This window comes from Diorhabda sublineata, chromosome 7 (assembly GCF_026230105.1).
Source record: "Diorhabda sublineata isolate icDioSubl1.1 chromosome 7, icDioSubl1.1, whole genome shotgun sequence".
Classification (NCBI taxonomy): Eukaryota; Metazoa; Arthropoda; class Insecta; order Coleoptera; family Chrysomelidae; genus Diorhabda; species Diorhabda sublineata.
In genome coordinates, this window is record NC_079480.1 from 2,071,061 (window position 1) to 2,095,784 (window position 24,724).

Here is a 24,724-nt window from a genome sequence, read left to right on the forward strand (position 1 = left end):
ATGTTTTCATTCAGAAAAATTTTAATTCTATTAACGTGATCCTTAGAAGAGTGGCTCTTAACTCATACTGACGAGATCTAGTTAAGATTATACTCTTCTATTTTAAGAATCCTAACCTATAAACTATCGATGATATTTCAAAAATCGATTAACGTGTTTTGCCCCTTTTTAAAATAATAAAAGTACGCCGCTGGTTTTAACTCGATTACTGTACATCCATTTATAGATATATATAACGAATTCGTATACAAAATTAAATTTGGACGCGGATATAATCATATTTATTAAATTGAAATTATTATTTATTACATCGGTCTCTGATTATAAACATTGTTGCGTACTTGTTGTAAGAATGTTTTACGTAACCAACATGTAAGGTGTACATTTCATCAGTCTGTTATTTTTTTTTTCTCGAGATAGAAATAACTGAATACTGATTTCGTAGAATGGATGACCGGGAGGTATTTCATCTTGTCAAGGTTGCAAAACAATCTTAGAAAAATATTAAATGATTAAGTTGGTAATACGTCTGTAAATAATTTCATTACCAATAGAAAGTTCCGATGGGTTTTTTTATGAGGTTTATAGAAATGATAAGGGGACGATGTTCACTAAAAGCTTCTTATCTAAATATTTTATTATACTTGTTCTACAACTTCTATTTCTACTTTCTATTTTATTGTCAACAGGATAGAAACAAGTTATTAACCCTAAGAAAATTTTGTTGATCATTTAAATATGAATACTGTCGCAACTCGAAATTTTACAATTTTCCAGCTACAAGAAAGATTTTTTCAAATTCCTACGGATAACGTTACAACTCAAAAAAATACAGGTCGAAGTGAGTTTTTTGTGTTTATTTTCCGACAAAACCCGTAGTATTTTGGGATAATACCGTTTTTGTATAAATAGTTTGGTAAGTTTTTTGTTTTTATTCCGCAAAATAAAGTAGTATTTTGAGTTGCCACGTGCTTTAAGTCTAATAACACACTTCGTCCCAGGAACGTTTTTTTGTAGGTCCCGGCCTAAAGTCGTACGTACCGGGGACGTCCATTTCAAAAAACGTTTCAGCGGATCGGTCCTGTGGACGTCTAAAGACGTTTAACCCATCCACTGCTGAGGACGTGTATAAACGTCTTCCCATAATGTACCAAACTTCGTCCCAGGGACGTTTTTTTGTAGGTCCCGGCCTAAAGTCGTACGTACCGGGGACGTCCATTTCAAAAAACGTTTCAGCGGATCGGTCCTGTGGACGTCTAAAGACGTTTAACCCATCCACTGCTGAGGACGTGTATAAACGTCTTCCCATAATGTACCAAACTTCGTCCCAGGGACGTTTTTTTGTAGGTCCCGGCCTAAAGTCGTACGTACCGGGGACGTCCATTTCAAAAAACGTTTCAGCGGATCGGTCCTGTGGACGTCTAAAGACGTTTAACCCATCCACTGCTGAGGACGTGTATAAACGTCTTCCCATAATGTACCAAACTTCGTCCCAGGGACGTTTTTTTGTAGGTCCCGGCCTAAAGTCGTACGTACCGGGGACGTCCATTTCAAAAAACGTTTCAGCGGATCGGTCCTGTGGACGTCTAAAGACGTTTAACCCATCCACTGCTGAGGACGTGTATAAACGTCTTCCCATAATGTACCAAACTTCGTCCCAGGGACGTTTTTTTGTAGGTCCCGGCCTAAAGTCGTACGTACCGGGGACGTCCATTTCAAAAAACGTTTCAGCGGATCGGTCCTGTGGACGTCTAAAGACGTTTAACCCATCCACTGCTGAGGACGTGTATAAACGTCTTCCCATAATGTACCAAACTTCGTCCCAGGGACGTTTTTTTGTAGGTCCCGGCCTAAAGTCGTACGTACCGGGGACGTCCATTTCAAAAAACGTTTCAGCGGATCGGTCCTGTGGACGTCTAAAGACGTTTAACCCATCCACTGCTAGGACGTGTATAAACGTCTTCCCATAATGTACCAAACTTCGTCCCAGGGACGTTTTTTTGTAGGTCCCGGCTTAAAGTCGTACGTACCGGGGACGTCCATTTCAAACCTTCAAAAAACGTTTCAGCGGAGTGGTCCTGTGGACGTTTTTTAAAATACGTCCCTGGAACGTACCAAGTGGAAACAAAGTCTGTCCCGGGGACGTCCCCAAGTCCCGAGGGGACGTTTTAAAAACGTTTTTCGAACGTACTTTTGTGTGTACAAAGGAAAACCAGTGGTTTCATTGAATAGGGTAATTATATCGAGGTACTACACTATTTTTTGGAAATAGGTAACTTTTTTGAAGTTAATTAACTAGTTTGTAGGATATGGAGAAAGCAAAATATTCTGCAAGAACCCAAAGAATAACGTCAATGTCAATTCGAAAGATCGCAAGAGATCTTGCAGGGATCAGATTAACTTAAGGATGAAAATGAAGAGGATTTGCAAGGCAAAAAAGCTAAGTTAAGATAATTTGTGGAAGACAGTGACGACAGCTTAAAAGATCCGGATTTTCTCCCCCAGTACCTTCTTCAACTTCATCTAGTAGTTGTATATGTTCTAGTAGTAGCTCTTCTAGCTCGTCCTCTACGTCTTCCAGCTCATCAGTTTCTGGTGTTCTTCAAAGTCCTGACAGAGTGAATGCAGAATCCTTGGATCCTTGTGCTGAAAATTGTTATTTGAAATGTTCTACAAAGTTTACCATAGAACAAAGGCATCCATTATTTAGAAACTATTAAAGTCTAAAAGATATTGACAAAAAACGAAATTTTATAAGACAAAATATGGAAAATATCGAACCAAAATACAGGTACTCACACTCAAAAGAAAGAAGGTGTTTCAGTGAGTGTTCTTAAACCAAAACGAACTCTGTAGCTATATTAGAACCTGAGATATAGATCTTTGAATGTAGAAAAATTGCCAAAAACCTACAAAAATCCATAACTCCACATTGAATGACCGCACCTAGCTCCTCTCCAACTCAACCGATTTAAGTGTTCAAAAACTCAAAAGAAAGAAGGTATATCAGCGAGTGTTTTTAAATCAAAACGAAATCTGTAGCTATATTAGAACCTGAGATATAGATCTTTGAATGTAGAAAAATTGCCAAAAACCTACAAAAATCCATAACTCCACATTTAATGTCCGCGCCTAGCTCCTCTCCAACTCAACCGATTTAAGTGTTCAAAAACTCAAAAGAAAGAAGGTGTTTCAGCGAGTGTTCTTAAATCAAAACGAACTCTGTACCTATATTAGAACCTGAGATATAGATCTTTGAATGTAGAAAAATTGCCAAAAACCTACAAAAATCCATAACTCCACATTGAATGACCGCGCCTAGCTCCTCTCCAACTTAACCGATTTAAGTGTTCAAATACTCAAAAGAAAGAAGGTGTTTCAGCGAGTGTTCTTAAATCAAAACGAACTCTGTACCTATATTAGAACCTGAGATATAGATCTTTGAATGTAGAAAAATTGCCAAAAACTTACAAAAATCCATAACTCCACATTGAATGACCGCACCTAGCTCCTCTACAACTCAACCGATTTAAGTGATCAAAAACTCAAAAGAAAGAAGGTGTTTCAGCGAGTGTTGTTAAATCAAAACGAACTCTGTAGCTATATTAGAACCTGAGATATAGATCTTTGAATGTAGAAAAATTGCCAAAAACTTACAAAAATCCATAACTCCACATTGAATGTCCGCGCCTAGCTCCTCTCCAACTCAACCGATTTAAGTGTTCAAAAACTCAAAAGAAAGAAGGTGTTTCAGCGAGTGTTCTTAAACCAAAACGAAATCTGTAGCTATATTAGAACCCGAGATATAGATTTTTGAATTTAGACAAATTGCCAAAAACCTACAAAAATCCATAACTCCACATTTAATATCCGCACCTAGCTCCTCTCCAACTCAACCGATTTAAGTGTTCAAAAACTCAAAAGAAAGAAGGTGTTTCAGCGAGTGTTCTTAAACCAAAACGAAATCTGTAGCTATATTAGAACCTGAGATATAGATTTTTGAATTTAGACAAATTGCCAAAAACCTACAAAAATCCATAACTCCACATTGAATGACCGCACCTAGCTCCTCTACAACTCAACCGATTTAAGTGATCAAAAACTCAAAAGAAAGAAGGTGTTTCAGCGAGTGTTCTTAAATCAAAACGAACTCTGTACCTATATTAGAACCTGAGATATAGATCTTTGAATGTAGAAAAATTGCCAAAAACCTACAAAAATCCATAACTCCACATTGAATGACCGCACCTAGCTCCTCTACAACTCAACCGATTTAAGTGATCAAAAACTCAAAAGAAAGAAGGTGTTTCAGCGAGTGTTCTTAAACGAAGTCTCTATCTTGAAAAGAACTTGAGATATTGAGGATAGAACGTGTGTATGTGAAAAACTCCCATAAGTAATGTACAGGGGGAAATCGCATTTGAGTATAACTTGAGAATGGTGAAAATTAGATGAAATCCGATGGTTGATGTCTGATCTGTTCATCGATACCTTTCATTGAAAGAAAACATTAAGCAAATCGGTTGGGTAAAACGCCTGAACGTACTCGGAATGGAAATCATCAATTTTTTTAATATATAAGATTGGTCGTCTGCATGTATAGTGATATATTTAATCGGGAGTTTAACATATCCTTTTTTAAGCCAAAGAAAGATTATCAGAGAAAGATTATAGTCTCTGTTTTCAATATAAAACAGCAGGTCATTGGAGAGAATGCAACTGATAAAGCAAATATCAATATCAAAGCTTGATAGTGAGTTGTGTCGATATGCAAGCTATTATGTCGGTTCCCAAGGGAGACGTATCAATATTCTATTACAAATCAATGCTGAGTACTATGAATTTTACTGTGACCGAATTAATAAAAAGCCGCGAGCAGCAGAGCTCCATCACGAAAATCGAATTTTTCGTCGAATGAAGAATTTAACTAATACTCAAACAAATCTTTCCATAAAATGAATTTCTTGGAAATGATATCAATTCTCAACCTTATTTCTTTATATGGAAAATTTGCTATTCCTCAATAACTTTTCATTTCTCAAGTTAACTCTCTCTCTGTCGAATGAAAATTCATAATTTCAATAGACACGGTGGGGTCTCGAACCCTCTTGTTCAATTCCAATTGACAACAAAGAAAAAATTGTCATACCGACATGAAATTTCGATATTCATTAAATAGGAGGCGGTCCAGTTCAACAAATACAACGATCAAAATGATTTCGGGCGTTTTGTGCTAGAAGAACTGAAGAAGAAAACTTTCAACTTGAGAAACACAATTCTTCAACATCACCCCTACTTGCATGCGTAGTTAGAACCCTCTAGTTAAACTTTTTCTGGCCAAAAAATAAGAAAATATAACAAAAATGACCATAAAATGGAGAGGGGTGGAGATGGAAAGTTTCGACCTTAGACAGGAAATCATCTCGCAACTAATTGAACCTACATGTGAAATTTCATTTTTCAGTCGCTTTTCGTTTGACCTGCAGAGGTGAGCAAAGGTCAAAAACCACTTTTTTGCACTGCGACCCCTCGAAATATTCATTTGATTTCAACCAAACTCCAATAACATCAATCCGCCGCCAAAAAAGCTAATTTTGAACCAAATCGGACCCATAGCAATTGCTCGAGAGACGAAAATAAGAATTGTAGCTTAAACAGAAACTACAGACATTCGAAAAACCATCATAATCGTGTTCAGGAGGTCTCAAAACATGGGAAAAACGATGTGCCCCCCCATTTTTCTTGAAAAATTCGTCTAAAAAGTGATGAGACCTTTTGTTATTTGTGGCATGAAGGTAAAGGCGGAAAAGGTGCCACAGAAGTTTGATCCTGTTTATATAAATACATGGAGGAACAGTCCTTGAAACGTAATAACGAGAAACAGTTTATTTTTCGTTTCAGATACATAATAGCAGTACTAATGCACGCGGTACAAACTCTAAAGCAGGGTCCACACCATACCGCGACCGTTGTTTTGTCAGCTCAATTATTATTCAGAGTTGAATTGAAACTCGATAATCATAGAGAGTTAAATCATATAAATATCGTGGAATTTATCCCATACCGTATACAGTCTCCAACCAAACTTCGTAGTTTAGAAATTATGTTGTAAAAATACATTTCCGATTGCCCCAAATATAACCTAGTTATTCATTTCAAAATTAATTGGCCTATAGACAACAAGGACGATTCTTCCTAGTTCTAAGAAAAGAGTTACTGTTATTGCTTGTTTATAAAAAGAAAATACGTTACGCTAGGCTGCACTGGTTTATACAATTACCGTTAAGACACATATTTATATTGTTTTTATTCAAAATCTATTTATATTATTTGCGTATCTTTCGACGTCCCACTCATCTCTACCTTCTAAGCATTTCCACCACCTCCGCTCGAGATGCAATCTCGAATTGACCTTGGATTTCTTCACGTACTGTGAGTCATTTGAATTTTAAGACTAAGGTGGATGAACAGGAGGCAACCGGTGGGTAATTAATCTCTACAAATCTAATTGTTAGGTTAGGTTATATAATAAGTATGTAGACAAGGAAATACCTAGGAGGAAATTAGCATTTAATTGTGCTTCAATTATTATTAATTAATTCAGTGATTTACGCGAGGTCGTAGAATGTTCGATTGAACAAAAAACCATTCAAGAAATGTAATTAAGGGTAAAACGGCTGTTGATTAGGAGATTTTTAAGAATAACTAGTATATTAAACTACTAGGGCAAGAAGTTTGACGTTTTGCAACTATTTGGAGGCAGAATGTTAAAGTTTCGTGCATTGATAAAGCTGAATCATGAATCGCTGATCAGAGCTTTCATGTGCAGCTTTACCAACGTATGAATCTTCAATTTTTTGCCTCGAAATAGGTGCAGAACAGAACGAAATTGATTCTGCCGCATCAAAAATCGAAACAAAAGTATATGATATTGCATACAGTAGATTCATCAGATGATTTAAATCGAAGAAAGTTGAAGGAACTTTAGTGAAACTGTCTTTTTTCGAAATCTTCAATAATGTGGTCCGACCATTCCATTACATACTGGAAACCCCAGAGTTGACAAAGGACCCAAGCCTGAGCCAGTCCTGGCAGCTAAGTTTGGCCCAGTTCTGGCAGTTAAGCATGGCTCAGTCTTGGCGACCAAGCTTGGCCCAAAGTTTAACATGGTTGGTCCAAGCCTGGGCCAATCTTGGGCCCTTGGAACTTTCCTCTATCATCAATCAATCAATCAAATTCTCACAAAAAAACAAATAGTAGTTAGATGGAATATAAGAATTAGACAATTCGTTACTCATACATATTAGGTATACGAAAACCAACGTCCAGCGTAGTTTTTGTATTTTTTGTGAGGCACTATCCAACCAGTTGGCCGACAATGCTAAGTATTTAAAGTTATCCTATCCGAAGCTCTTTACTGGTCACTGCTTTCGAAGACAGTCAAAGTCTTTACTTGTGAATCCAGGAGCGGGTCTGACGACGATCAAACGACTCGGAGGATGGAGAGGGTTATATCGAGGTCTCCATTGAAAATAAGAATAAAATAGCCGGCAGTATTCTGCCTGTTGAAACTATTTGCACATAATGGCGTATCTTTCAACTATTGACCAATAAATTTTGTATGATTTCTGCCAAAAGTGGAAGAAGATTTCTAAGATGTATGTTTCCTGGTGGTCGTCAATTACTTTGGTTTCGCCGACGACAGCACGTCTTTCAAATGAACCTCTCCAATAAACTCGATTAACATCCAAGCAGCAATAGATCACCACCATCAATACCAATCTTGAAAACATCCCGGAATGGAGTAGAAGCAATCTGATTGTGCTATTTTTACAAACAAGATCCATATTTGGAACATATCTCGCACATTTGGAGTTCGGCTCTTAACCATACCCTGAAGATGCTCGATTCAATACAGTACAGTTTGATCTAAAGACGATCCAGAGTTGACCAAAAACTTGGACAGATAAGAGCTTAGAAAAGACTCTGTTTTACCGATAATTTCGTACTTTTCAACATAATCCTGTTTAGAGCAGTTTTTGTGAGACCTACTCGACACGCAGACGTGTTTCATGAACACCAAGTTCGACTTTAGATGCCCAGAACTTTAATTTATCGGAACTCAGCACTACAACCTACATAAGTTCAAGATCTATATCTATAGGCATCTTCACACGGAAAGCACCTTTCGAACTACTCGAGAAAAAACATGATTCATCAGTGAAGATGTAGTAGAGTTCCAATGCCCAAGTTAATCCTTGTTACCTATGCGTAGATGTCGATGGTACTTTTCTTAAGGCCGCTTGATATGATGCAAGATATTGCATGTCACTTGTCATTGCAACATGATGACATGACAAGTGAAAAATTTCCTAACCTCAAACATTATTTAATATTTTTAAAACTAGGTGAAATAAACAAGAAAAAAGTGGTCAGTACATCACTGGCAATAATTATATCTGCTGCTACCTTTATTTTTGGAGTCCGATGGATAGTTTAGCAGCAGAATTGGATGAGAAAACAGATAAATCAGTTGAATATGGATAAAGAAACATATAAAAAATTCCTAGCAGATTATAAACTAATGACTGTCTAAAATTGCAGCTTGTACGTAAATAAAGTGGTACCAAACCGATAAAGTGCGAGATCTTGCGTGAAACAATCAGATGAACTTCATCTACGCATGGTTTTGATCAAGAAAAATCGCGTCTTGCATTGCATTGCACGTTGTATTGCGTCATGTAAAGTGGCCTTTAAAAGTCGTTTATTACCATTACGGATTGTTGTAATCGATTCAGAAACACTATTCGACCAAGTCTCGTGATACTTTGGATCTTCCAGTTTTTCGTCATTTGATATTATTTCGAATTTCTTGAAACCGATTGAGCATCCTCGAAATAAAACTTTGGTACATATTTAGAGGATTTGCAACATCCGTTGAAGGTAATTCTGATTTTAAACTGTTCATTACAGATCCGAAAAATCAAATAAAACTTTAATGAGGAATTCTAAATAGATTTAGTTTAGAAAACGTTTTAGAAATATTCTTAATATATAAAATATAATATGACGGATTAGAATTGTCGACAGTTATGTACCTTCGTTACTTCCGTGACCTTTTCATCGCGTGATTGTCTATATATATATATATGCATAATAGTCTACGTGTATATATTTATATATTGAATAATGATAAGCGAAGAATCTTGGTAACAACCTTTTTAAATACTTCGTATGACATTAGTGGTGTTATAACTAACATTTCCGTCTTCCTCGATTTGTTCGATTTAACAAACTAGTCACGATCGACATCGGTTTTTTATAAAGTATTATGCAGGATGTTATAAGGAGTCATGACTGGCCCATATGGTTGAATAAATATATTTATTTCCTTTATTTAAACAGGCGATGAAAAAAAAGGGAGAAAACTATACAAGACTAGAGTTTTTTAACATAAATTACTATTTATAAAACTGTATACTACAATTTTGACGTGTTTCTGAATGTCGCTTCTGTTAAATTGTCTTTTTCGTTAATATCCAATCCTATTTCCCGTGTACTTCCGAAACAGTACTACACTAGTTCAAGAACGCTCCTTCAATATTCGATGCCCGAGTAGTTATATAGGAAACGGGCCAGTTACAGGGAAAAGAAGAATATCTTAACTGTAAAGAAATACGTTCATAGTTAACCCCGAAGTATTTGTTTTTGGTCAATAAAAAACATATTAAAGACGATTCTTTAAAAAACGTTTTAGTCAATCCATTGAAATATATGAAGATTTGGAAGTGACGTCTTCTTCTTATAATTTTTTTACACCTGTAGGTGAATGATAAGATATCTGTACATAATGGACGAACAAATTAAAAATGCAATTAATCGGGTATATTATATCGGGTATACATGAAAACATTCGTATTTTGGAACTGTCACCTTTCCCACTAGAGAATCTAATTCCGATATACGGTTTTCCTCTTTTTGAGCGTAATTTATAACTTTCTTTAATGATAATTGGGTAGTTTCATCCATTGCAGTAGTTCTAACCTAATTAGTCATTAATAGCCTACCTTTGTCATTGTTTGGATGTTGATATCACTTTACAGACTTAAAGTGTAAAATTTATTATGTATTGATAAAGTTTACGATTGTGTGTTTTGGATTACAGCTCAAATAATCATATTTTTCTTCTTATCTAGGACTAGTTATGCCTTTTAGGGCGTCAGAAAATTAGAGCTTTACTTTTTATTTTCATTTTATTGATTTTTCCACTCTTTAAAGTGCTTTCTATGCTATTTGCTCTAGCCAAATGTTGGATCTTTTTTTCTTTGTTATTATGTCCCTTTTTTATTATGTTTCGTGGTCTTCCTCCTTATGTGTCCTTACCAAACATCTTTCTCGTTTTTCGTTTCTTCGCCCTATTTATTTTTTCCCGAAAATTTACTATTTCTGAACATAGTATATTTAATTCGATTTTATTACTCTGTTTTATATTCTATTGTGGTCACTTCTCTAATTTCTCAAATGTATCTGCTACTATTACTATATCATCTGCATATACTAATCCAACTATTTTAAGGTATCTGTAGCTAATCTATCTATGAGTAGTATAAGCGAAATTGGACAAGGATACTTCCTCTAGATCAGGAGTCTCGAAACTACGGCCCGAGGGCCACATCCGGCCCGCGGTGAGCTAGAAAACTCCTTTTAGAGAACATATTTTTTATATACTACTCATATAATTGTTGTAGGCTTATTGTTAATGTTTTTGTGATAAGTTGGATAAAGAAACACAGAATTGTAATCAGTTAATTTAGATCTGTAAACATTTTTTGTGTACTTCATTTTGGATGAATAAGTAGAACCAAAAACAAAGATGAGTTTTGTAGATCAATCATTTCCATTTGAAGTTCCGGGGCTAGTGTTTCAATGTCAGTATCAAAAGGATTCTGCAAAATCTTAATTCGATTCGCAATGGCTTCAAAGTCCAAGAACCGAGTATCAAAATTTACTTTTCAGAGCACTCGAAGTTTCGATTGCAAAATCGATAGGAAACTCAGTCTCAGTGGTGTGGCTGAATAAACATTTACTTCGTAGTTGTAATTGAAACAGTATCAATTTCTTCCTGAATGATTTGAATCAGGAAGATGCTGGTTTTCTCCTTGCAATCTCAAATTCAGTTCGTTCACATTCGTTTTATCAAATCATGCTAACTAGAAAGCTAACTTCCACAGCCATGCGTTGTTTTGTAATTCATTAAGAGGGCTCGAAGTTCAAAAAGCGCCGAAGGACTTTCCCACAACTAAGCCAACGTCCGCCAGTATGATAAGGTAAGTCATTTTGATAAAATTAACAGTTGATATGACTGGTTTCAGAACTTCAGACGTATCCAAACATTTTCCGCACAAAGACTGTTGATGAACGATACAATGTAAGACTAATGGTTTTGAACCACCGTCATTTTCTACAGCCTTTGACACAAGAGCGACCAATCCTTTATCTTTCAACACTCATATTTTCGTCTCCATCAGTTGTAATACATTTCAAGTTTTTCCATCGAAGGTTCTTTTCATTAATGGCAATTTCAACTTCTTTAAAAATATCTGTACCAGTAGTTTTGCCATACTATACTATACCTATCAAGAAGTTCTTCATGCACTTCATAGCTTTTATCTACTCCTCGAATATAAATCAGCATCTGACACATCCTTTGACTCATCCAAGACCAAACGAAAAACCACTCAACATGTCCATTTTTGTCGAACAGTCGAGCCACAGTGTTTGCAGACGTACTGACAGTTTTTAATAAATTTACCTTTTCAGTGCGCATTTCTTCGATTACTGCAATGATGATCATTTCTCCATCGGTGAATGGTTTTCCACGTTTTGCAATTTCAAGAGCCACTCGCAAGCTGCAGCCTCTTGTTCAGTTTTGAGTTTTGTAATCCGCGCTTCACAGCTTCGAATTTTTCTGTCCGCTAACTTCCTGTATATTTTGAGAACCTAATTTTGAAAATGTTTCGTTTCATAATGACGTCTAATGTTATATTATTTGAAAACAGCATTGCTGTCATTGCAAATCAAACATAGCGCCTTGTTACTGGACTCAATCACGAAAATACTGAATGTTCCACTGATCTTTGAATTTTCCGCATTCACTAGCAATTTTTCGCTTCTTTTCCATACTACTAAATCACACACAAAAGCAACAAATCAAATCAAAATACTGTTACAAAGATGTCTTAAACTTAAACACGCACAAATACGTTTTAAGGAGGTACGCACAGTGCCATAGGAAGTGACTTGTGATTGCGCCACTATATATTCCAATTACTGCCATCTAGAAGTGAGTAAAAGACACCAGAACGAGATTATTCTGTACGTGCTATTAGCGCCATCTGTTAGCGATAGAAGGTACTACCTATTTCCGCTTATGTCCACCAGATGTTTACGACTAATCTACAAATTACAGATAATGAGAGGAAAATTAATAATATGCAGTGTTGCCGTTTTGCGGACTTTAGTCCGATTTGTAGCCTTTTTTAAACGTTGCGTTCTTTTTCGGACTTTCTTCTTCATCAGTGGACTATTTTTTGGCCTTCGGAACTTACTGGAGTTATAGTTTTGGCCTTAAGGCTGGAAAGTTTGGAGACTCCTGCACTAGATATATGTGATAATTTCACCATTTCACCATCACCAAATTATATCAACACGACCTCTTCCCAACAGTTAGAAACCTTGCAGACGCCTAAGTTTATTTTCGATTTGTTAGACTTTAGTTATTGTTTAAATTCATTAATTTATTTTATTTACTCCATTTGAAAAAGTATAATATTGAATTGTTTAGTATAAAATTCATATTCGTCGTCACATCTAAAAATAGAAAATGTCGAAATGAACTAATACAATCTAATGTTATACAGTATAGTTTGTTTGAAGTCCATAGTACAACATATTTTATATAGTTAGATTGAGTTGAAATTCTTGAGGAGTCGTCGGATCCGGAGTCCGAATCCTACCACTAGAGGTAGAACGTACAGGGTGCGGCAGCATAACTTCCTTTTTTAAAAAGTTCGCCATTTAGTCGGTAAATGTCGTAACGGAGTGCTAGTGGTCTCGTTCGAGAGGGGGGACTATAAAGTTTTGTCCCGGCACAGTTCAGTCGCCATCATGCGTTGGAACAGTGAGGAGCGTGCGTTTGCCGTTGAGGTTTACTTTTCGAGCGGATGTTCTGTGATCGCAACCCAGCGCGCCTTTCGGAATCGCTTTAATTTAGCCCCCTTGGCCCCTGTCCCGGACCGGAAATCAATTGTTACGTGGGTCACTACGTTCAGACAAACTGCAAGTGTGACAAGACGAAGAACTGGAGTCCCTCGGCCCATTAGATCACCGGAGAACATTGAGTTAGTTAGAACTTCAGTGTTGCGATCACCACGGCGTTCTGCGCGCAAACATGCGTCTGCCCTTGGACTTTCCGATCGTTCTGTGAGGAGAATACTTCATGATGATCTTCATTTTCATCCATACAAGATGGCAATTGTGCAGGAACTTTCTGAACGTGACTTCAATTCTCGGAGGAACGCGTGTGAGGTTTTTCTGGAAGTCGTTCCTGAGGACGCTATTGTTTTTTTTAGTGATGAAGCCCATTTTTTTCATTTGTGTGGATCCGTAAACAAACAAAACATGCGCTACTGGGCTGATACCAATCCTCGACAATTGCATCAACGGCCTTTGCATTCACCTAAAGTCACAGTGTGGTGTGCAATTTACTCACGTGGAATTATTGGTCCCTGGTTCTTTGAGGAAAATGAAGTCACAGTGACAGTGAATTCGCACCGGTATGTAAACATGTTACAGGAATTTTTTTTTCCCACGGCTAGATGAGTTGGACTTAGGGGACACTTGGTTCCAACAAGACGGAGCAACGGCACACACTTCAAGAACATCGATGGCTGTTTTGAGGGAACACTTCCCAGAGCGCCTTATCTCAATTAGGGGCGATTTGGAGTGGCCAGCCCGCTCTCCCGATTTGACCCCTTGTGATTATTTCCTATGGGGTTTTTTGAAATCCCGTGTGTATGTGAACCGTCCAAGGACCCTACAAGATTTGAAGACGAACATCCAGGAAGAAATTGCCAACATAACGCCTGCTATGCTGGCAAGAGTCATGACAAACGCCAGAAATCGGTTTACTCAGTGTATGGAGAATGGGGGACGTCACCTAACTGATTTGATCTTCAAAACTCAGTAAAACAAAACTTTATGTATGTGCCTGTATTATAAAAAACGAATAAAAATTTTCTGATTCATACAATAAGTTTTATTAACTTTTGAAAAAAGGAAGTTATGCTGCCGCACCCTGTATTTTTGGGAATTCTAGTGTGGATGGATTTGGATAAAAACCCCTTGCAGAGAATCTGATTTGTATTGGTTTAAAGCTGCTTCACGAATGTCAAGAAATAGATTTGAAATACTACTAAGATTCTGGCATTTCGCAGACAATAATTTGTGCCCCGATGCGATGGCGACAGATTACGTAAAATTCCAATTGTGGTGGATATATTGAGCGCAAAATTTAGAACTGTTAGTTTGCCGAAAGAGTTTATGTCTATAGATGAAACTATGATACCTTTCCGTGAAGAATTTAGGCTAAACGCCACAAATTTGGCATTAAACGTTTCAAGCTTTGTCTTTCTTGTAGCAATGATAAGACAATGGACACTTGTTTAGATAAAAGTGTCACTCTGTATGCTGATTATTGGCATACATGCATCGAAAACACAAAAAATTACTTTCCAGAATAAGTCATCTCGTAGAGACGCGTTAAGAAAAAATAGAAAAGGTCTCCCACAAGAAGTGGTAAAGTCGAAAATAATAAAGGGACCAAAGAAAAAAATGGCAACTTAGTATTTAAGTGGAAACATAAGCGAGATGTCTTAATGCTGACTACTAAACAGAAAGACCCAGGCAAAAATGAAGATCGCAGTTATAGAATATAATATTGTCAAAAGATTTACGGATTAAGGTTAGAGAAATAGCAGAAGCTAACAGCATATTAAACGAAAGCATTTGCTATATACTGGTTGAAAAATTATGCACAAGTAAGCAATCCGCGCTTTGGGTGCCGTAGTTGCTTACTTGATATCAAAAGCGCATTTGAACGAACATTTCTCGGGCCTTATTGACGCGATTTAAGCAAAATGAGTCGATTCGTAACTCTAAATGAAACCTGGATCTACCACTGTAATTTTGAAGTTAAAAAACAGTCAAACATAGCGAAAGGAGAAGCGGTTCCGAAGAGGCAAAGATTGTTTCAACGGCCCTAAAAGTGATGGCGATCGTTTTGTTGGGATAGTCGTGGAATTGTGTCCATCAACTATCCTCAAACAGGTAAAACAATTACAGAATCATTACTCGATAAGGTATAGGAAGAATAATAAAAAAAAGCAACAACGCATTAAAAATAAAAGTGTATAGACTTAAAAAAAGACTATTTTGACAAATAAAAACGTTTATTTCAGTTTCAAAAGTCCTTACGAAGAACACGAAAATAGGCATCTAATCTCTCCATTAAATCGACATCTTTGAATCCGATTGATTCAACTATTGACGCATAATCAAAATTAGTGATTTCAATTTACCTTTTGGCATTCCGCATGGCGGTTTCGTCCTCGAACTATCTAAGAAATCCAAGTCGTATTTTCTGGCAGGCGGAAAAGTCAATGCTACATGTCCGTTTACGCGAACGGTCCAAAAACATAACACTTGCACTAAACACGAAATGCTAACGAGCCGATTTATCGGTCCCATATTGATGACGCACTGACCGCGCTAACATACAACACCCTGTATAATCATACCACGATCTCGAAGAAGGTGTTCACCGTTGCGGAGCACTTGGAGAACTATCTATCTAAAGCGACATACCAATTTTCTCTCTACTATTTTACAGGTTAGGATTCAGCGTAGTTTTTCATAAGATTATGATTGCAGCGTTAAAATATGTCTTTGGTGGTATTGTGGTAACTTTGAGGCTGCTTACAAGTAGTGTTAATAATGATTTAAAAGTGAAAATTTCGAAGAATTGAATAAATTTGTTGATTTTATCATTCGATAACTTACTGGAAACTTTTAACAACTTTCTTAAACCAATCACCTGCTAAAAGATGAACTTTTGACATCGTTGGTGACATTAAAAGCCTATATTAAACTAGATGAAAGTCATTCAGCAAAAAGTCTTTCATATATGGTTCCAGTCATGACCAGTTTTCAGGCGTCGGTCACTTAGAACATTTCCTCCCACTAATTAAATGGTTTTTGGAGTAGACACCGTCGCAGTACCTCCCAAACATGGATCATCTAATGATTCTCGTCCTTTTCGAAACAACTTTAGTTAATAAAAGTTTTATAACAACACGAAACTCTAATTTGAGACTTGTTTTAAAACTTTAAACTTGTTGAGACTTGTTTAGTAGATAATATGTCATTGTTTTTACATCATTTTTCTCTTAAAAATGCTTCTAACTCAGTGATAACTTCCTCATTTATTTGATATTTGTTTTAATCATTTTTTCCAAATTTGAAAACAGCTTATTTGCTGAAAAAGTTTTTTTTTTCTACTTCATTAGTATCAGTTATGTTGTTTTCAACTTTCACGACGATTTTTCCGGTTAAAAAACAATGTTATTTATCAAAAAATTCAATAAATTATAAATTCAAGTTCGCTAAATATCGTTTAGTAAATATTACTTCGAGGAAAAATATTTAAATATGATTTGGATTCATTGTTGTATGTATCGTAAATTTTGTATTTGAATTTTTCTAAGACGGACCTGCTTTCTCACTCTCTCTCTCTCTCTCTTCATCGCTCGAAGCACGAGACTCCCGGGAGTTAAGAATACCATTTACGACGTAGGCAGAGGTGAGCTGGGTATGCTGGAATTTTACCTTGAGTACATTCTGTTTGATGTAAGTTTACGTAGTCGTAACAGAGAATTTTTCATAGTATGGTACTTATTAATATGATATTTATGACACATACTGAAAGTATGGAAGAAATCCAACAATTGTTTTAATAATTAGAAGTAGACATATCGCTGTTGCGCGTTAACTTTGTCATTATGAAGAATAATTAACGATTAAGCAATAAAATAAACAATTCGCTTTCAAACTCTCTCTTTTTTTAATTTGTTTATGTAAAAAATTATGGGAAATATTTCATGTTATTTATATTAAGAAAAGAACCGAAATGTTATGGTCTTCTTTAGTTCGAAAATACTACGATGGCGGGCGAAAGAGTCCGTGATTTCTAAAAATAGTTATTTGTATGCCAAGGACTGAAAGACAGTCCAACAAAGTAGTACACAACATTTTTTAGACGACGCATAACATCCAAAACTTTTTCAATTACACTGAAGAAAGAAAATAAATAATAGAGAATTATAAACATTTTATTTATTGAACAATATAATGTACTACTGTAATTAATTATTTGCAAAAAGTAATGTTGATCGTACCTCCAGGTAGACAATTATTAATATTTATTGAATTGGATGCAGATGGAATATATATATATATATCTACTAGATGTTGATGGAATCTCTGTAGATGTGTTCGTGTCTTCTATACAATTTGTTGATTGATTCGTATTTGTGATGGAAGAAAGTATTCTATTACCAATATTAATTTTGTTTGTTATTGAGTCATCTATATAAGCTTTAAGGTTATGCAAAATCATCGAAGTGAAACTGTCAACTGCTAAAGTTGTCTACTCCAGAGCGTCCCGAAAGTGTTTTGCAGTACGGAACTGTCACTTTCACTACATGGAACACTCAAAACGCAGCTTTCGTTATGGAAATGAATACAGAACGAACAACTTTCAGATCGCGTCGTCTAAAAAATATTTTTTTGACAGTCAATTTAATACCAAACGGTGGTGGTAACATTTGTAAGAAACATTTGTAACAATATTCATATTATTTAGCATCAGTAACAATGATAACGTGTTAAAAATCATTGCGGTTACTACAGTTTTTTCCTAAGACCACTATATCTATGAGTATATCCGTCAAAGTAAAAAACGGATCAAACAGCGGTCTGTTTCATTTTGTTCCAGGACGCTAGACAAGGAAGGAAAATATGGGACGTCCCATGACATCTGGCAACCTTGATCACGGCACCAATCTAGCCTCGATAACTGATGATTTACGAATAACTAATGGGGTGAAATAGCCTAATTTCGTATCAAGTTCCAAATTGTGGACAGTAGGCTTGAAAATTATTGTTATAAAAAAATAAATAACTCATCCAAGTAAATATTATGACAATCCTTACATAAATGGACGACTGACTGACCGTTGCTGATAATGATAATAATAAATAAAAATTATTATATTTTTTCGTCATCCATAACTTATTATTATGATAAAGTTAGAACCACATATACCATGTGGTTTGAGAAATACTTGGGAAATTTTGGAAAAGTAACGATTTGTTATCATTTATTAGGCCTCTTACTCGTCGCATGGAGACAAATCTGGAGAATACAGTAGACGTAGTAGCAGTTCGTAGTCCATTTTGACCGTATCGTGATTATAGTGAAAGATTAATCGCCACCTTAAGAATCCCAGAACACGGTTGCCATTTCCTTTGCAGCCGATAAGTCAGTCGCAATCTTCGCTTTCTTTAGAGAGCGTTTACCGGGTGAAGTGTACTGTTTTGACAGTACTTTGATCTCTGTTGTGTACTAGTAGATACATGTTTCAAGAAACTACTTCAGATAGCGCTTAACGATATCAAACGTTTATGTAAAGTAGTATCAGGATTGCGCTCATTATCCGTAGTCTAATAACACCATCGACAGCTTTGTAATACCCAAAATTTCATAGATATGATTCACGAAACCTTTTCAAATCCTAATGTCTCAGCAACCTCACCTCAATCGGCGATCTGCCACTACGAGATAGTGAAATTTTATCCCTTGATCCTCCGTGGCTGAATGTTATGCTAGAGGAAATTGAAGGAAAAATAAAAGACAAAAGAAAAATTTTCCACTACATCAGAGCACCAATTACGCTCAGGAGGGCGTTATCGAGAATAGAAGGGAAGGTATATGGAGCACATTTTGAAGCTTCGAAGGAAACGATGAAGATGATAACTTAGAGGAGCTAGCAGACATGGTAGGCATTTCAAAAAGTCTCTGAAGATGATAACTTGGTACTTTCCATAAATGTTTCATCGGTACATTACCTCATGCAAGTCCATGAACATCATCTTAATACCGATTTTGTTTCTAATTAATTCCAGACAGAATACAATGAATCTCCACAAAATCCTCCTTCTATTAAACTCTCCAATATTATTTCACCCAATCTGAGGAGGGTAATTAATGGTTATACCCCTGTTATGAATAAAAAAATATATATTTTCAAAAGTTCTTTTGAGGTATGGAACGTGTTAAAAAATTGAGTAAACTTTATTTTAAATTAGAATAATCAGTACAATAAATTACTTATAAAGTAATAGTTATTAAAAAAAAACATTTTCTGAAAGAAATAAAAATACCGCACAGTACATCCCAGTCTTATTTTCCTTTTCCTTTTCTCGCAAGCCTCTGTTGCTTCTTCAAAATTATTTCTTTCATAGTATCAGTATAACCTGCCATATCATCAACCGTCGATTCTTCTGATGTACTGCTCGTTTTTTTCTTATTTTTCTCTTTTTCCAATTTTTTTTGCAAAATTTCACGCATCGCAGCTGTGTATCCATTCAAGTTAACACCTTCTTTAGGTATGGATTTAGGTTTCGCTGTACTCTTAACACGATTTGTTTGTTTTATTTTCGGTTTAGCGTTTGTGATAACCTCTTCATGACCTTCACTACTGCCATCTAAAAATAATCACAATTATATAATTTTGATTTTTATACGGTCGAATTGATCAAAAAATCAATACCAGAATCATTTAATTCCATATTGACGTCTAGATTTATATCATTCTCTTTTTCATCTTCAGAAGACTCGGAAACGTCTTCTTTTTTTGGAGACTTCCTTTTCAAATTTTGAACAACTATACCCTTGCGTTTTCTTTTAACTGTTGCTTTGACTGCAGGTGAATCTATCAAATGAAATTATGATTAATATAACTTTCGAAACAATACATAAGAAAATTATTTGAACACAATATATATTAAAAAATGCCACAGTGTACAATAAATCCACCCTCACGTGATACATAGATATGTAGCAAGCATTTGATAAGGTAAGATTTTATAACTACTTAAAAAATAGTACCGCTAATAAAATTTCTGCCAAAATGACAAAATAAGTAATAATAGTCACAAAACAGACAGTCAGAAAGTGTATTGTATGTAAGTATGTATGCTACGTCCCAAAGGATCTATTGTGTCCCCCTTTCTTGCCGCGATACTGGGGAAACCAGTGTTTACAGCTGATCTAGTAATCATACTCCTTCTAGGAAATTTAAAATGTGGGATCACTTTTTGTATTACGAATGCCAAAAATATAAATAGCAAACCTTGTATCAGATCAGAGAACAACTTATAATCACTCGAAGCATAACTAGAGGAAATAGCACATACAAAATGTACGGATCAAACAAGGCAACAGTCTCAGTTTTATCTATTTTTAATGTCCTCATAATTCACCAGGCTGATAATGCTGTTGAAATATTGGAAAAAGAGAACGAACTACAAAGAGTATTATAGAGATTTGAAACTCTCACAGGATTATACTGAAACAAAAAAAGATACTTCTCGACAGATTGTGTAATTTATAACAAAAGTACAGAGCAAATCATGTTTATAATTTCTAATGCCTTCTATGCACGGAGCTACTCATAAAAACTAATTACTAATATTACTAACTGATGTGATTTTCATGTTCTAATCTAAACAAACTTTTCCAGTTTAGTTTTTTATTGACAAAATAAAAAAAATTACAAGTGACCTGGAATTCATGAAGTAGAAATAAAAGTCAAGATGGCAGCAGTTAAAAAACGTCATTTGTAGAACAGCCGCTACAAAAATAATTGTGGAGTCTGGGATTCTTCAACATAGTTACTAGTCGATAAAGTCGTCTGTTAATTCCATTGAATAACATAGGTACTGAATCAACGGGAATCAGTTAGTGATTCGTGTCAATAATTAGTTTCAAATTAGTAGCTCCGTGTGTATTAGGAACTAAGGGTTAAAATTACGAACAATCGGAAACTGAAACCAGCAGCTGAGATAGGGGAATTTTTTTGAAATGAAAACCTAAATTTAGATAACAGGCGAAATGTTGAGAAATAGAAAAAGGATCAAGGATGCTCCAGATGAAGTAATACTGATCAGAACTGGAAAAAGAACATGCAGAGATCAGGTGTATAAAGTAAACAAGGATACACTTGTAAATTTTCAATTGAAAAACCAATTAAATATTTGTATGAGATCAAGATCACAATTTTAAAAAAGAAGTATTACAATTATGAGCAAAATAGAAAAAAAGCCTGTTATATGATGCCCATTATACACCTCAACTTTTGGTGTGTTGAGCATTAACAAATATTCACCAGCAACATCTTCATCTACGTCCATATCACTAACTTCTTGGTTCTCTGAAGATTCTGGAACAACTTTTTTTCTGGGAGATTTCCGAAGAGTCTGTGTTAATCCGTTTACCTTAATTGGCGTTTTTTGTGAAGGTAAATTATCTAAAAAAAAATGTTAATCGATATAAATCTATTTAAATAAGTGCTTATTGTACCAGTATCACTTTCTTCCGAATCACTTTGAGATGAATCGACAATTACTGTTTCCTTTTGCTCTTTTCTCTTAAGTGGTGGAGCTAACAACTGTTTTCTGGGAGATTTCCTAACAGACTGTGTTAATTTGTTTTCTTTAATTGGAGTTTTCCGTGAAGGTGGATTATCTAAAAGAGAAAACAAAGTTAATCGAAATAAATCTATTTAAATAAGTGCTTATTGTACCAGTATCATTTTCTTCCGAATCGCTTTGAGATGATTCGAAAGTTGGTTTTTTCTTTTGTACTTTTCTCTTGGGTGATGGAGCTAACAACTTTTTAGAAGTCTTGGTTTTGGTAAATTTAAATGGTTGTTCGAGGGAATCGGTAGAATCCAAACCTTTCAAAAATATTTTCCTAATTTTTTTATAATCTGGCTTCATATTATGTTTTAGAGTAACTAAATAATTCAGGAATTCTACTAGTGGAGCTGAAATTCATATAATTACTACAATTTTATAAAAACAATATTAATAAACATGCACATTATTGGGAAAAATTTTATAATAATATACCATTGGAAGTTTTCAAAAAACATGGATAAATTTAAAAAAAAAAACTAAACTGCTCTACTAAATTCATACTCCACTTAAGTAGAGTCTAATGGTATAGTATGAGTGAGAATTTGTCTTTGGCTCATTTCTATTTTCCCCAATTAATTTATAAGTTAAAACACCATAAACTAAGTTATCCTGATACTAAAAAATATTCTATGGTTGGTTGGTTACCACTTCTGTGAAATACAAAACACCCAGGAGCTATTCTACAAGATGGATATAAAACAAATGTAATTTTGTAAAGTATTGAAAGTTTTTTTTAAACCTATTGTTTACTTTTTTACAAAAATATGTTTCAGTTTGGTTTTCTATACAACTAAAAAGCTATTCAATGAAAAATGAAAAGGTGGGTTTTGATATACGAGATTCAAAATGTTTGACAATTAATACTTTACTAGATGTTGATATAAAATTGTTATTATTGTTCACTGCTGATATGCAAATCATTTTGTTTGCTTTATAGTTTTTTTGTGTAACTCGCACAGAGACATAATATTTAAAGCTTTAAAATAGATTGGAGTGAGAATCCAATGGAACAGAAAAGTTTATTATAATTAATCGCAAAAATCTATTAAAATTCACACTTATAAATTTTAATTGCTATAAGATATTTTTCATTGCAGTATACAGAACCATATTATAGAGAATTTAAAATAGACACTAAACTTACCTGGCGGTGATTTTGTACCAAAGCAAGTTTTCATAAATTTAGACACATCAGACATACAAGTGTCTTTTGATTTATAAACTGCATTGGGATCTTTTAAATTCTTTTCCCATGGTAAAACACAGCCTAACCATTGTATCATATTATAAGCTAGAATTTCAAGATCACCCCTTCTCGTTTGAACTAAAAAATTGCACATATGAGAAAAAGTAGAAGACAAAACTGAAGGTATTAAAATTAACAATTTAGAAGTAAAATAATTTTTACCTCCTTGGTGAGCATCCCTACTTAAATATTCAATTGTACCATCATGAGCCTTCTTAGGGTTAGGTTTAAACACGGAATCATCATTAAACTTAGTAGCTAGACCAAAATCTACAAGGTATAATTGTTTATTAAGCGTATCTTTGGTGGATCCCATCAAGATATTTGCCCCTTTAAGATCGGCATGAACGTAGCCTCTACTATGGATGTATTCCAGAGCATCCAACTGGAATTGAAATTATATTTACAAATATTCATACGCAATTAGACCTACAAAATTTACCATTTGTATTGCTATTTTAAAAACTGTCGAAGCGGGAAATAGTTTGTTATTTTCTAAAAAAATTTTCCATACATCTGTTCCAAATTTTTCCATCACAACAAATCTGTATTTCTCTTGGCAGTATTCATGAGATCCTGACCCCAAATATAGAGGAATTCCTAATGTTTTCAAACCTGCTTTCCTCTTAAATTCATCCACTACAAAATACACTGCTTGAAATGTATGAACATATATTATTACATAATCAAAAACAAATATTACCGTCTTCTTTTTTGCAATTTCTCATGTAAAAATGCATCTCAACAAATAGAGGTCCATTTGAATGAGGTTCCTATAATAAATTCCAATTTACTAGGCTATTATCAACTATTTATAAAATCAATATAAAAAAAATTATTGACAATCCTTACTATTTTTATAACATAAGGGTATTTATTACTATTGTCTGTTGCTTCTTTGGCTGAATATATTGCGCCGAAACCACCTTGTCCAATGGATGAACCAAGTTTCCATTGCTTTTTAGATATATCTTGTAGGACTTCCCCTAATGGTAACGGTTCAGCTAATTTATAGCCGTTTGCGGCTTTTCTTTTTGGTGCTGCTTTGGGCATTATCAAAATTACTAAAATTAAAAACGAACAAAAACTAAAATTGATTTTAAACCTTATAACCAAACTTAACATTCCACATTTAGCCAACTGTCAAATAATTCAACTTTCAAAGCTGTTTGGCTACACTGAATTTCTTCACGAACAACCAATCATGCAATTCAATACAAATTTCATCTTTCAAATGAGACAAAGTGATTGGTTAGAGATTAACGGACAATCTATTCTTCCAAACAAAGATCGTTTTTTTAAAACTACTACAAGATTTGAAGTTGTTAATATCCAAGTATTTTTTAAGAAAGAACTAATTTAACAAATTTTTCTTGACTGTGATTGCCCCAATTTTTCTTATTATACCATTATCTGTAGGTTATGAAAGGATCGACTGTGACAATGTGTCTAAAGTGACGCTTCCGTTATAATAAGAACTCTATCAATATAATTGATCATCTTATCGTAAAAATCATATAAAAATCTGAAAATATTTTTATAGAAAATTCTATTATTGGTATCATGTATATATTTGGCTTTAGCAATTTAACTTGCCAT

General features: G+C 34.8%; 2 protein-coding genes across 3 annotated transcripts in view; both read right to left on the reverse strand.

Annotated features, from left to right (window-relative positions):
* LOC130446958 (uncharacterized) overlaps nucleotides 1–15,904 on the reverse strand; it is a 60,860-nt gene extending 44,956 nt beyond the window's left edge. The window contains exon 1 of one of the 2 annotated variants that reach the window (XM_056783519.1): nucleotides 15,639–15,904. In XM_056783519.1, coding sequence (XP_056639497.1) covers nucleotides 15,639–15,807 — 169 coding nt within the window. In that variant the 5' untranslated portion in view covers nucleotides 15,808–15,904. The remainder of the gene's footprint in view (nucleotides 1–15,638) is intronic. The other variant, XM_056783520.1, reaches the window with a different exon arrangement.
* A 3,495-nt stretch (nucleotides 15,905–19,399) lies between these two features.
* LOC130446959 (serine/threonine-protein kinase VRK1-like) lies at nucleotides 19,400–24,305 on the reverse strand. Its single transcript, XM_056783523.1, has 10 exons — nucleotides 23,978–24,305; nucleotides 23,829–23,898; nucleotides 23,568–23,764; nucleotides 23,288–23,510; nucleotides 23,024–23,203; nucleotides 21,984–22,226; nucleotides 21,761–21,925; nucleotides 21,567–21,707; nucleotides 19,950–20,111; nucleotides 19,400–19,884 (listed from the first exon to the last, which is right to left on the reverse strand). The coding sequence occupies exons 1-10, from the start codon at nucleotides 24,248–24,250 to the stop codon at nucleotides 19,580–19,582; spliced, it is 1,959 nt and encodes a 652-aa protein (XP_056639501.1). The 5' UTR covers nucleotides 24,251–24,305; the 3' UTR covers nucleotides 19,400–19,579.
* Between the last annotated feature and the right edge of the window lie 419 nt (nucleotides 24,306–24,724).

Coding starts and splice junctions, on each gene's coding strand:
- LOC130446959 (XM_056783523.1), bottom strand. CDS start 24,250: ATGTTAAGTTTGGTTATAAGGTTTAAAATCAATTTTAGTTTTTGTTCG. Junction 23,899..23,977: donor ACCCTTATGTTATAAAAATA/GTAAGGATTGTC, acceptor AATTTATTATAG/GAACCTCATTCAAATGGACC. Junction 21,926..21,983: donor TTCGGAAGAAAATGATACTG/GTACAATAAGCA, acceptor TTTCTCTTTTAG/ATAATCCACCTTCACGGAAA.